The 14,357-nt window shown below is 43.0% G+C and overlaps 1 protein-coding gene across 1 annotated transcript in view; it reads left to right on the forward strand.

Moving 5' to 3' along the window:
• The window catches only part of CDH4 (cadherin 4), a 417,132-nt gene that overhangs the window by 324,195 nt on the left and 78,580 nt on the right, over positions 1–14,357 (forward strand). Inside the window, exon 6 of the mRNA XM_059480662.1 lies at positions 4,399–4,543. Within this exon, the coding sequence (XP_059336645.1) occupies positions 4,399–4,543 (145 nt within the window). The remainder of the gene's footprint in view (positions 1–4,398; positions 4,544–14,357) is intronic.

Raw genomic sequence — 14,357 nt, forward strand, 5'->3', positions numbered from 1 at the left:
GGGATAATTCCAGTATTTTGAGCCATGTTGAATAATGCCAGCCATTTGAGTCACAATGCTCTAAATTGAACTTTTAATCACAATTAAGAGCACACAAATTAGGCATGACATTGTATGCTTATTGCTTAAAGGCTCTGTCACTGATTGATAATGTATATTTGTATTAGTAGTATTAGTGCCTAAGTAATATTCATATTTAACACAATTCACTGTGTTGACTTTGACTAACTACCTTCAGATACCACCAGCCTCCAGTGTAATCAATAATCATGATACCAAATCATTTGTATGCCAACAGCTACATTTACACTGGAAACTGTCAGTAGGAAAACCTCAGAGACCGGTGGTAGCTGCTGCTGAATATGATAGCAATAATTGTCACACTTTTAAACAATATTTGTTAAAGAATATCGAGCCAGCTCCTTGGCTGGTGCAGCAGATGATGCATCAGCTAGAGATTAGTTGGCTACGTGTATTAATTTTTCAGAATCCTTTGCAAGGTATTTAGTTTGATTTTATTCCTTCTTCACTCCTGTCATGTTCTTCCTCTTGGGGAAAATGTAAATATTTCAAACTAACTTTATAAATATTTCTTAACTGTCTCTTCAGGCAGCCACCAGCTCCCATTTGAGTACTTGTGCATGCCCCGTGTCTGGCATGTGTCCTGTGGCTCAGGTGATGCTGACCTTGCACTGGTGTGTTTTCCAGCTCAAAAATTATGTGTGTGTCTGACGGAGCTCAACCATCACCCTTTGTGCCTTGTCCAGTGCTACAAAGCACTCCCATGCATCTGCTTTTCATCCCCTCCATCACTTCAACACCAAAGTGGAGGTGGCTTGGTCACAGAGCACCGCGTGGGCTCCGACTGTGCCTCGCTGAAATGAGCCCCATCTGAGCCATTGAGGAATGGCTCCAGAACAAAGTGTGCTGTCCAGCTTGAGCCTGCCTCATGAATGCCAAAAGTAGGACAAAAGAATCAGAGAGAAGATGAATTAAGGAAGGGAAATGTAGTGTAGATCAGCCTTTGAGATCCAGCCAGTTTCCCATACACTGATTCACCCCCTGGAGTCCCTCCTTCCTTGGCTCTCTCTGCTGAGGATGGTCTCTAGTGAGGAATTGTCTCTTAACAAGGAATGTTTTTTAGCAGGAAGAGCTCCCATTGAGTTTAAATTGAACCCTGGGGCTCAGGACTCCCTTCTCCCTTTGCCACAGCTGGCACTGACCACAGGCAAGCCACATGTTGTGGGAGATAGGGAGGCATTGGCACATGAGAGTTGTTCAGAGAGAACAGGCAGAGAAAATGAATGCAAAAAAGCACAAAAGGAAAGAAATGTTCATTGAAGCCAGGCCAAAAAAAGGAGCAGGAGAGAGGGTGCCATGTTCCTGGCACTGCAGATGCTGAGCCAGGACATCAGTGACCACAGCAGTGACCACAGCAGCGTGCCCAGCACTGCCTGCCTCCCATGGCTTGTCCCAGTGCTGGTGCTGGGCTCAGGACACTTGAGCATGGCACCACAGGTTTGATGAGATCCATGCAGTCTTGCTTATTGAATTTTTTTTGCCTGGAGTGCAGGCAGTAATGCACTGATGGGTACATGTGCTCGGTGAGTGCAACAAGCAGATAGATGTGCATTGCTGAGAAATCCCTTACTCCTGGAGATTTCAAACAAAAGCTATCGAATGTAATTAAAAATTTGCAGGGGGAGAGTCAGATCTGAGGCGGGAGATACCAGCTTTGCTCTCTGCTTTATCTCTGAATGGAACCATTTCCGCTGCTGGAAGTGCTGTAAGAGAGAGCCCAGTGCTGCCTCAGTTTGAAGATAATAACTTTAATTTTAGCTCTGAATTACTTTTTTTCAAAGACAGTCTGACCTCTGACTGTAAAGTTATTGAATTGCTACATCTGACATGATGAAGGATAGCTCAACAGGTGGGAGCCAAAGCAGTTCCTATGTAGGAAAGAAATGCAGATATTAAGAGCATTGCAAGTCATGAAACACAAATGGTACACCCTGTATTGAAAGCAAATCTGGACTTCTTCAGACTTTAAAGAAAACGTGCTGCTTAATTTCCTTTGAAAAGAAAAAAAAGTGTTTTTCTCCCAGCTCATTTCATGTGGCAGTTTGTTCTCTTTGCTTGATTAAATGTTAATCCAGCCCATCCTAATGGTGTGCAGCTCCTTTTGTTAAGCTCTGGACTTCTGAGCACCATACATGAAGGGGAAAGTTACATCAATCACAAACACAGCGAGAGTGAAAGACAGGAACCAGGGCTAATGCAATTAGCACATTTATTTGTCATGCATCAGAGGAGCTGGAGACCTCCCTGTAAAGTCAGCTCTGACTCCCAGCAGCAGCCTGCTGGTGTGGGGAACTGCTGGGAGGGACCAGAGGCCTCCATCCTGTGGATGGCAGAGCTGGGGTGTCCCTGTCCTTCAGCCCCATGTCCCAGCCAGCCCTGGCACGAACAGAGGAGCTGTGGCTGTCCCATCCCTGCAGGTGTTCAAGCACAGTGGGGATGGAGCTTGGAGCACCCTGGTCCCGTGGAAGGTTCCCTGCCTGTGACAGAGGGTTGGAACTAGATGAGCTTTAAGGTCTTTCCAGCCCAGCCCATTGTGTGACTCTGTGACTCTGTGAAGCTGACGTCCTCTGAAGCCTTGGTTTCCTCTCGGGTTTTCTGTGATTGAAAAGGCTCCTGAGGTATTAAAAGTCTTTTTTTCCCAGCCCTGCGACCAAAGAAGTCAAGATTCCTCGGCTCTGCTTTTCAAAGTTGTTTATTTTTCCTTATCTATTACATGCTTCTGCTGAGACCTGTGTGGCAGGTTGGTTCATGGCACACTGACTGCCCTTGGCAGCTTTTTATACTGTGTACTTTATTTACAATAATTTTCCAATACCTATCACCTATGTTAGACTGTCTCTACTTTAAACCAATCCAGAAGTGTCACCATCACAGCAGAAGATGGAGGACAAGAAGAAGAAGAAGAAGAAGAAGAAGAAGAAGAAGAAGAAGAAGAAGAAGAAGGACAGGACATGCCCAGATTCCTCCATCTTGCCTCTTGAAGCCCCATTCTAAATCCCCAGAATTCTAATGTTTAACCCTGTGATAAATTAACTATTATTCTACTCAAACTCATGTGGCTTGTAACTCCTCACACAAAGCGGGTAATTGTTTCCATGGGCTAAAATCCAAGGCACAGGTGTCTGTGACTCCAGGCCAAGGTCTCTGAGCCCCCTGCCAGGGTCTGGAGTCATCCAGGGCAGTCAGAGGAATGTCCTGGGTTCCGACACTTCCCCAGCCCACCAGCCCTGTGGGATGTGACACCATCCCGAGTGCCATCCCCTGTTCTCGTGGCAGGGTGGAGGTTCAGCAGTGCTCACAGGGGCTGAGATGAAGTGGGAGGGTGGCCAAAATCTGCAGAGCCTCCCCAGGTCCAGCCAGGTCGGGGCTGTGCAGCCCTTCCCTCACTGTCAGAGCTCTCCCGACACCCTTCAGCCACACACCATTTACAGTAGCCATCTGTTCCCTCTAATGAGAAAGCTATTCATTTTTTTCACCTGGTTACTGATTGTTCCAGACTATTGTGATTGCTTCGTTTTATTAATTACTCATTTTGACATGCTGTATCTGTCTCTTTTGTTCAGAAAACAGATGCTCTTGTTCCTGGGCATTATTACTGATGGTTATTGCTAATAAGATAAAGCTGCAGTTCCGGTTTAACTGAGGGCTTAACACTGTGGCTCTGGTTATTGAAATGCCTCAGCACTGGGTATTTTATTGAAGCCTGAGGAAATTGCATTCTTAGTGCCATGGGGGCTCCCGTTATTTGAAGGAAAGGGACTTTTTAAATGTCTTTTGGTGCACAGAGCAATGGGGTCGGTAGCTGTTGCTGTTCCTGGAGACCATGATTAAACAAAGAATAAACATCACTAAGATCTTGCTGAAATCTCTTCACTTACTAATCCCCAGTATTATGGGTGTGAAACGCTGCAGGTTCCCATAAGAAACTTCTCGCTCAAAATCATTTCCTCGCTTTATTTGGAACTAAGCAAAATTTGCTTTTCAGATTGTCAGACAAGGTTCAATATGTCTTAAAAATTAAAATAGAGTGGTCTGTGAGCTGTGAAGGGGATAAGATAGCATCACTACACCAGAGTTGAAGTGTTTCCACTGACAATCACTGTTTCAAAATATTATTTCAATATTGTATTAAGCTCTGAAAAACTGTGAGTCGAGTGTAGATGGAAGCCATGTCAGTGCTTTCTGCTGGAATTAGATACTGGCTCCATTCAATTCTGAGGAAGTATTTATGATGTAAAGTCAATCCTTGCAAAACAGTCTCTCACTCTGCAACAGATCCAGTTGCTGATGTTGTGCTTTCATTGTGCTCATTCCCAGCTCCGGGCTCATGCAGTGGACATGAATGGAAACAAGGTGGAGAATCCCATTGACCTTTACATCTATGTGATTGATATGAATGACAACAGGCCGGAGTTCATCAACCAAGTCTATAATGGATCTGTTGATGAAGGCTCTAAACCAGGTACAGTTGAAAGTATAATCTCAAATTTTCACAGATTTTCAGGCATTCATGTGGTGTGGTAGCTTGGGCTCTGCTGGGATCACAGGGGATGAGGGAGAGGTTTGCTCTTGCTGGCTGTTGGTGGAAGACTGATGGAGGTGAGAACAATCCCATTGTGTATCTTTTTCTGGATGAAGAGGAAGTGCAGACTGGGGATGGAGGGAACCTAGTGGTCCCTTCCTGGCTATGGAATTTGTAAAAGCAGTTTTGTAATGCTCTGTAGCACCATTCTCACACACTCACTGCACACGTACAGGGCTCTTATTCCAATTACAGAGCACTGAAAGCCAGCCTGGCAGTGGCCTTTCCCTGACCCTGTGTCTCAAATGCTCAATATCCTCCTCCTTGATATTTAATTCAGTCATTTGCCAACTCAATATCTGGCATCCAGTCAGACTCCAAAGAAGGCTCTGTCTCAAGAAAACACTTTCTTACGTGGGACCTGATGGAAACCTGCAGAAGTGGGAATATTGACATTGAAATTGCAGGCTCATCCTCTGTCTCCACAGACTATTCTAACAGAGGGTAAAAATGGGGAAAAACCTGAAGTTGAATTACAGGAAATTTATGGGTGAAAAATCAGTGGGGGTGTAAGCTGTATGGGAAAAACTGATGATTTTTACATGAGCACATTTATATGCTTGGAAGAAACAGAGCTGTAAAGGTCTTTAATGTTCTATTTCCAACTCCACTGTTGATTTGTTATTTAAGTGTGGTGTAACCCTGCAGTTCCCAATATGGGAGCAGCGTTGGTTCAGCTCATTGCTGAGCGTAACTAAAATTATTGTATCCACTCTTTGTTCTGCGTCACCAGAACAATTGGAAGCCTCCTGTAATCAGAGTGAGTTTTTTTCCTGGCTTCTCTCCTTGGTTGTTTGCCAGCTGAGGGGTTAAATACCCCGTGACTTTGGTTTGTGTCAGCAAACATTTATCACAGCGGCTCTGCTGCCGGAGGTGTGACAGGGAAGTCTCCGGTGGGCACTGCTTTTAACAAGGTGATTCACAGCCCTGATTGATTGTCTTCCAGCACTGAGAGGGACCGGCAGCTGTGGGGGACACGTGGTGGGGACAGAACGTGACATTATTGCTGAGCAAAGAATAGGTACAAGCTCCCTTTCTGATTCCTTTGGGTGGTGATGTCCCAGCTTCAAAGTCCTGGTCCTGGTCCTGCTTGGTGAGAAGTCCCTGAGCTGACAGCTCTGATGGCATCTTCCCAGAGAATTTTTCCAGCTTTCATTTGAAGGCCACTCTGGGGCATGTAAAGGTTTGAAGACTGATACAACATTTCCATAGCAAATCAAATTTCTTACATCTTATTCGAGGACAGATCAATATTCAAAGTGTTCCCAAATGTTTTAACTAGGTCTGTTCATCTGTCAGAGTAGCAGTAAATTGCATCCTCTTCTTGTCTGAAATCCAGATAAGCCTTTGAGCTATTAAATAGAACAGGATAATTTGCCTACAAAATACTTGTGCCTCTGCTTCTAGCAGTGTTTTTTGGTATTCTCTGTCCCAGGCTGGAGTGCTTGCCTTTAAGGCAGGAAGGTAGAAAGCAATCTGTTTTTATTCAAAAGCAATTACATTTGTCTTTGATATGTTTGTCGGGGTTTTTTTCCTCTCTCTCCTGTTTAATCGGTATTCTTTTAAAGGTTTATATTAGTATTGAATTTCTCTTCCTTGCTTTTTGAGCCTCCTAGGAATTTGGGTATTGGAGGTCCTCATTCTGTGTGCTTGGCAAGAAACATGATCCTGTGCCTTTGAGAAAGTGATAGAGAGGTCATGGAGTTAAAGGGAATATCTGCGTGCTCCTCCTTTGCCTCAAAATTATGTGTCCCTCTTGTGCAGAAACAAGTGTAGACAATGTATTTAGCTAAGGGTAGATCTTGCAAATATTTAGAAACTTTTTATTACTCAGAATATTGTAACAACTAAGGAGGTAGCACCAGCCATTGCAAGAGAAGAAATACATTGCCAGAATTTATTATTTTTATTTCTGGCAGCGGTTGAGAAATGAAAGACACTGCATATTCTTTGAGGTAACAGCAGAATTTGTTCAGTACTGATTCAACAGTAAGTTAGAGATGTATATGCATCTATAAAAATATATCTGCATATGTGTGAATATCCATGCTTCAAGCAAACCAAAAAATCTTGTTATATGTTACAGGAGTTCAGCATTCATTTTCCTCTGCTCAGTGCTGCTGAACTATGCCTGAGGACTGAAAATGCTTCCCTGGATATCCTGTGCAATTGTTATTTCTCACATCTTCCATATGCCCATTTATAATGGCTGTGATTAAAAATGCAGGATTACTTGATTACGACAGTATCTGCAATGTTCTTAATTTTGCACACCTCTGATGCGAGATATCAGAGTACCCCAAATAAATGCTGGCTCTGAGGGCAGCTAGAACGAGAAGCCAATGGCTGTTTGAAGTCAGTCGGAATTTTGCCCAGATTTAATTTTAAAAAACCCAGATAAAAAAGAATATATGGAGCTTGAGCTCTACCCATGGAAATTTTGCAGAGCAAGACCATCACAAATGTGCTGTTGAGCAGAGGCTGAGCAGGGCACAGTGACCTTGAGCTGCAGGGAAAGCCCCAGAAAGGCTCCAGTGGGATCAATAGAGCAGATTCTGTTCCAGTGAGCAGGAAAGGGCCCTGAGGAGCTGTCCAGCACTCCCAGGGTCCGGGCTGGAGCAGAGGCAGGGCTGTGTGTGTGCACAGCAGGCAGGGCTGTGTGTCCCTCCGCAGGATGCTGGTCCCTGCTCGGGGCCGGGCTGTGCTGACCTGGAACAGAGTGTGTGGCCTCATCCCTGAGCCTGGCAGAGATGGAGGGTGGCCAAGTGAGATGTGACCCACTGACTCAGCAGTGAACAAGCCAAAAGAGGGTGGAGTGAAGCAAAGAAAGGGAATGCAGAAGGAGGAGTGCTCCAGCCTGCAGCACGGTGTGACACTGCTGGGCACTCAGCCTCCCGCAGGAACAAGTTTGCTTTAGCCTGGAATACAGATACACAAAATTGTCCAAGAGCTGGAAGAATTGGCAATGATGTGAAGAGACTCATTAGACAGTCTGATGGGGTTTAAGTGAAGGGGCTTCCCAGCCTGCAGAGCACTCAGCCTGGGTTCCCAAGGAGCTTGCTCTCTGCAAGTCACCTTGAAGCAACCCTTGACAGGAATAGAAAAGAAATCATCAAGTATTATTAATTATAATAGGTTGTTGTTGCTGGCTAAGATTATAATAACTTAATTGAAATAGTGTCTTGAGCCATAGCATAGTCTTCTTGAAATCAGGAGCTTCCTCTTGGTGAAGTTCTCTGTAGTGAGAACTGGCCCCTGGACATCCTCAGATGTGCTGGCTCTTAAACTGAATTACATCTCTTTCCTTTTCTGATGCTCTCTGGAAAAACAGTTTAATGCATTTCTAGCTTATCTAGCCTCAGGTCAAGTAGCTGGGCAATTTAAAATGTGTTAAAGCAGGCCTTTCCAAAAATGCAGAACAGGAGTAGTGATGCAGGATTTCCTTTTCCACAGGACCATCTTTCTTCCTCCCTCTCCCCCTGCACGCCTTGTTTTGATTTAACGCGCCTCTGTTTGAAAGTGTATCTTAAAAGACCCTATTTTACTCATGTTGAATAATGTTCTGCCTCTTTGAACTTTGCCTCTGTGTGAAGAACACACAGCCAAGCTTTTAAAATGCAGCTGCAAGCTGGGGCTGAAATTCCCCTGCTCCCTCTGGCAGCCTTAATCAGCAGAGCTCTCCTGGAGCTGCTCTGACACAGCGGGATGGGTGCAGGGCTGGGCTGCCCAGCACTGCCTGCCCTGCAAGGATTCTGCTGCCTTTTCCATGCTCACACCTCCCAGCTGCATCACAGCAGCTCCTTACAGCAGGAAGGAACTGGGGTTTGCAGTGGGATTTTCCCCTCTGTGAGCCCAAGCCCCTGGACTTGTACTGCTGGGTGTGCAGGGTCCCAGCAGTGTCCTTGGGTAGGGCTCTTTCTGGAGAAACTCTTAGAGTTTCCAAAAAAAAAATTACTCAATAAGATGGCATGAAAATGCTTAAATGTGAAAGAAGAAAGGGAATTTAATCACAAAACAGTAGTGGGATGGAGAAGAATTACTTCCATCTCTGCAGAAGCTCGGTTTTGCTATGACCACAGCAGACCCTTCCTCGTGGAAGGATGTGGATGTCTCACTTAACTGAAGTGTTCAGTTCTGAAAAGGTCAATGTGAAATGCTCTGCAGCGACTTGAGTGCTTTGCTCTGGGTTGTATCTATTTTGTTCTAACAGAAAGATTGTCAAAAATTAACTCATCTCTCCAAAACAATTTGTTCCTGTCAGACTGGCCTTTTCCATTCCCATTTATCCTTTCCACTTCACTAACTCTCTGGATGTATCTTGGTCCCTTTCAAGTCAATAGCACAAGTCCAAGTGACTTCTTTTAAACTCTCTCCAGCCCCTTCATTCTCCTGGAGCTGTGTTTTCTCCTACCACCCTTCTTAGGAGTGATGTAAAAGAGTTCTGAGTATAGACAGTCCTCCAAAATAAAGGAATATTAGTATTTCTTACATGAGAAATGTTGTAATTTAAAATTTCTCTTTCTCCTCCTGAGTCCATGGAACTCTGATAGAATAATTGTTGATAACATGCCACTTGAAAAATGAAATAGCTGGGAGCCAAATCTATATGTGGCAAATCGAGTTAAAGAAATCTCATAAAAAATAAAGAGTATATAAAAAAACCAAGGATTTTAAAAGCTGATTATTCTACTAGTGTCCCAGTTTGTTTATTTTATTTCTATGCCAGCAGAGATTCCCTCAGAGATTAACACCATGGACTAATGCACAGATGGGGCCAGAAACTCGAAAGTCATCTGAATATTAAGAATTTAAATCTTTAGCCTCAGTGATTTGAACAGAAAGCCAATTATGAGGCTGAATTAGTTTTCAAATTAAACTGCAATTTAAAGCATGTGAAATTAATCTTTTAAGGCATATAGTTGCATTTGTATATATATTCATGGGGAGAATTTGGATTCTGCAGTTCTGTCTGGTTCCTCTTCTCCAGCCTGACAGTGCAGTTCATGAGGAGATGCCTGGTGTGCCTGGGTGTTTGTTCAGTGAAGGAACAGAGCAGGTGTAGCTGGCTGGCAGGGTCTGAAATCTGAGGAGAAGATGTTTAATTTTAAAAAATTAATAGGACACAGAGTGAATCCTTCTTCCTGCCACTGCAACCCATTCCAAAAATGCCATAGCACTGTTCATAGTCAAAACATTCAATATGTTTCCTCCAGCTTGGAGATTAGTTAATTTTAGAAGTTTTCATTTACGAAGGTCCCAGTTCAAGAGAGCAGCTGACCAGGTTCATGGATGAGACTGCCACACATTCTGGTTTGTAGCACTAGAAACTTAAAATAATGCAAATGCTGAATGTTCCAGAGCGATCATGCACAGGTAAAATATTCCAGAGGGTCAGAGTAGGACTCAATGGATTCTTCCCTGTATCCCAGTGGTATTCACAGGTTGGGTGCATTACTTCTGGATCCATCCCAAGCTTGAATATATTCCTCTATGACAGTGCCATCTCCTGCACCTGGGCGGGTGTTGCTCTTATCCTTGCACTTTATATGCTATTAAAAATGGCTTTGTCCAACCTGATTCTTATTCTCTCACACATTACACACAGACTTAGGATACACAATATTCTTTTTCAAGTTATTTTGCTCAGCCAAGCACAATTTTAAGGTAAGAAATTGTTTTTCTGCAGACTCATGTGGTAGTGCTTTCCATTTTCTTTCGAGGTGAGTGGTTATGAAATCTGTGCTCTTAATTTCCTTTTCAGAAGCATCCAGTCCCAAGAGCAAGGAAGTGAATTATAGGTCTGTAAGTGAGAAAAAAAAAATGCAAATCCCAAGACTGGTGGGTTTTCCCTCAAAAAAAAAAAAAAAAAAAAAAAAGAAAAGAAAAAAGAAGGCCATGTTGATGTAAAGGAAAGAATGTGGAAATCATGGTCTGACACCAATGTAGGAGGGAGTTACAACTGAACACTGTAATAGCCTACACTCTGCCTCCTTTTCACCAGCAGTTACAAATAGAATACTATGATATATATAATAACATTTATATGATATTACACCACTTTTTATTGTATCGTATTCTAGTGTCAAAATTCAGGGATTGGATTGCAGTGGAGGATGTGTTCAGTGTCAGGTTGTGTGCAGCTGGGGCTGCCTGATTTCTGGAGTCACACATGCCTTCAGTGCAGCATCAAACCTGGCTGTTCAGCACAGTTCAGTGGGGATGTTCAGGATATTTTGTCCCAAGTAGCCACGCTTTCCCTCTTCTTTAAATTAGCCCTGGAAATCAAGTGGATGCATGTGCAGGAGCTCAGCCAGGCTGAACCTGGTGGGTTTATGCAGCTGGATGTGCCTTTGCCCACTCAGATGTTGGACTGGTGGGGTTTCTCTGGGGCAAGGGGGTCTCAGTGAGCTGCAGGCTGCTGGAGGGGAGTGATCTCCAAATCTGGCCAGGGCCACGTGTGTGCAGCAGTCAGTGCATCTGCTCCTTGGCTCTCCGGAGGTATTTATTCCATTTTTAACAATCAGGGGCTCTGATTTCCGTCCTGGGTGACAGCAGCCTCTTCAGCTCTCTCTGTTGTCTCTCCAGACCTGCTCGCTCTCTTTATTCTCATTAGGCTGGCTCTCGCCCTGTCTGAAGCTGAAAATCCAATGTCTCTGCTAATTAGGAAGTGGCATCCGTTATGAATTAGGTTAGCTGCTTGAAAGGTCAAAATTTGCCAATGATTACAAAAATTATGGTGAAGGAGAATGACAGTAGCTATCAGTTACAACGGAAAGAATATCATTCGGAAGGAAAGTGCTGCTCCTATTTCGTTTTTTTTATCCAGAGCATGTGGGATGCAGTTTAATTGAAGTATATTTGCAATTTATTACACCTGCAGTACTTGCACTCACTTCTGTCATCTTGATGTCTTGTCCATTTTCCTGTTCACCTCTGTGACTCCACTCAGCACCATTGCTAGGTCAGCTCCCCAATTTCATTTGAAACCCTTAACAATGAGTGTGTGAAACTGTTTCACATCACCCATTGAATACATTTAATATTTTTTCACTTGAGGATGTAGGTTTGTTAGATGAAATGCTTTAGTTTTTAACATTAGAGAAAGTTCAGTTGTACTCGGAGGACTTTTCAGGATCCCATCATACTTGTCATTGGAACTTGGTTTTGATGCCTTTGCTTTTCCTTGTGTGTGTTTCTGTCCCTGAGTTCTTGCAACGAGTGAAATCACCTAAAGGGTGAGGTGTGCCAGTTATGAGAAGTGGCATGAGTTTCCCATCCTCTGTGGGAAAGGAAACAAATATCAGGAAACTGTTCTGAGTGGAAAATTTTGGTTTTAGGAAATGTAAATTTTACACTGTTCTTCAGTATTTAATCTTTCCACAACTCTTACTGTCTTCTCTATCTAGCATCAGATGCAGAGGATTCACTAAGTGAGCTTTCCAATTTAGGGGGAAAAAATGAGGAGTAAGGGGAAGTTTCCATTAGTACAAAGCCATTATTAACTTGGGTTAATGAAGATCTAATGTAACATGGCTAGCACCACATGTCTGCACATAATGATCCCGTCCTTTTCTATGGGGGAATGATTAAATTAAGTATCTTGTAGGTCAAAATTAGACTGAGAAGGTTAACCAACCTTTAATGATTCTGCAGCCATTTACCAGCCATTTAAAAACATAAACTGTGAGATAAAGCTGGATAGAGAAATAGCATTATCAGTAAAAAGTGGGTGAATTTTTAGTGTTTTCTGTTATATCATAGGAGAAGACTGAGAGGATTATGTGGTTTTGCAGTGACATACGGGATAAAGGGGCAAAGTGAAAGGAGTTTTGATTTTTATGTTTTGTTGGCTTCCTGTTAAGTGCCCATTAGCTCTTTATTTTAACATGCATTAAATCTAACTAATGGATATCAAACCAGCTTAGAAAAATGGCAATTATAAAGCAATTGTAACAAAGACTTCAGGAGCACAACTGTGCCAAAATATTTTTTGTGTGCCTTAAACTCATGAAAGCTCCATCTTTATGGAGAAATGAAGTTGCATAGATGGGAGAGCAGAGATTGCAGACAGCGTGAGGGGAATTAGCAGCCCACTTTGGGATTGTCTGGGCTACAAAGAACTGGGCTGATTCTCAGATTCCAGAGTGATTTGAGGGGGACATTTGTTTATGACTGTGCTTATCTGCTCACACATGCTCAGGGCAGCTATCTCTCTTGTTCTGCTTTTCTTTTTCCTTAGTGTGTACAGATGGAATGAGATATGGTGAATCTAGCAAAATCTCTTTGCAGTCTTTTGCAAGGGGATGCAATTCATTTTAAAATTGACAAACAAAACTGAATGTACAGGTATAAATTATCTCCCTTTGCTTCCATTCCCCCAGGTTCTGTAAGGCATTTTTTTTTTCCTTTCCTGTAGAAACTTTAATTAATCCAATGGGAATATTTTCCATAAGGTTTGCTTTCAAGCATTTCTCTCATGTGTCTTATCCATGGTTACAAACAAAACCATCTCGTTTGACAAAATAACATCTGGGAGGTTACAGTCTGTGGGAAATCAAAGGGAATGCATTGGGAAGTCACAGATTCTGGAGGTCTTGCCTTTTATTGATAGATCTCCTTCATCATGCCATCCATTAATTTTAACTCAGGTGATATATGAACTCTGCACGTTAGTTAATGAAGGCTAATGCACAGTAATCTTGTCATCACTAGCTGTGCATGGTAATTCAATCTGCTGCTCAGAAGAGCTGTTCAACATGCAGCAAATTTGATTTAATATTGACATGATGTACTAGGTTCGGTATTTTATTTAACATACCATGTGCCTTATTTGATGAGAAATGGTTTTCTTTCAATAGGTTACATACCTGAGTCAGGCCAGGTGTGTAGTTTAATGCAGTTATATCAGATATATATCTGTTATATCTGCACTGGGTATTCATCCTGTGATACACTGCACAGAATGGGGCAAATTTCTGAGTTTGGGCACTTTATGCATTCATTTAATGTTGTCAGTGTGCTTGAGAGCAAGCCCTGGAGAGCAGGAAAATAGAGGTGATGCTTTTCTCAGACACTGAAAGCAGAAAGTCCCTCCTGCCCTGTTTACACTGGTTTAACCTACTCTTGGAGCTTCATCACCACCAGCAGGATCTGATGCAAAACTGACAGAGTACAGATTGAGGCTCTTGAGTGTGACCTGGAGGAGTTTTCTCAGTATTTCTGGTCTGTAGTAATTGCTCCTAGCCTCTGTTTGGGTAGGATGTAGGGCTGTAAATATGGTGTGGTTAATACTTTGATTTCCACACAAGACACACATCCTGTGGGCCAGATTAGGCAGTCAGCACTTTGTCACTTTAAGCCAAACAATACCAGCTTTAATCCTCATGTGTGTTAGAGCTGTGCTCTCTGCCACTGTATATTTGCCTAATTTGTGTACTATTAGGGGCTGGATACAGGGATATATTGCCTTTATTTTAATATAAAGTACATGAAGATGTATCTCCATGTAAAGGACATAGAAGCATGGCATTATTTACTTTATTGCAGGTAAATCATCCCCAACCATCTGAGCGCAGAGCAAGAGTTTATACAGCGCCCAGAGGATGTCAGACACTTTATCTGTGTATATCCACATCGCTCTGTGGAATACTCTTGTGCACAGATCTATGTTTGTGTCATTCACTGCAGCACGCAG

Source organism: Ammospiza nelsoni, chromosome 12 (assembly GCF_027579445.1).
Source record: "Ammospiza nelsoni isolate bAmmNel1 chromosome 12, bAmmNel1.pri, whole genome shotgun sequence".
In the NCBI taxonomy this organism is placed as follows: Eukaryota; Metazoa; Chordata; class Aves; order Passeriformes; family Passerellidae; genus Ammospiza; species Ammospiza nelsoni.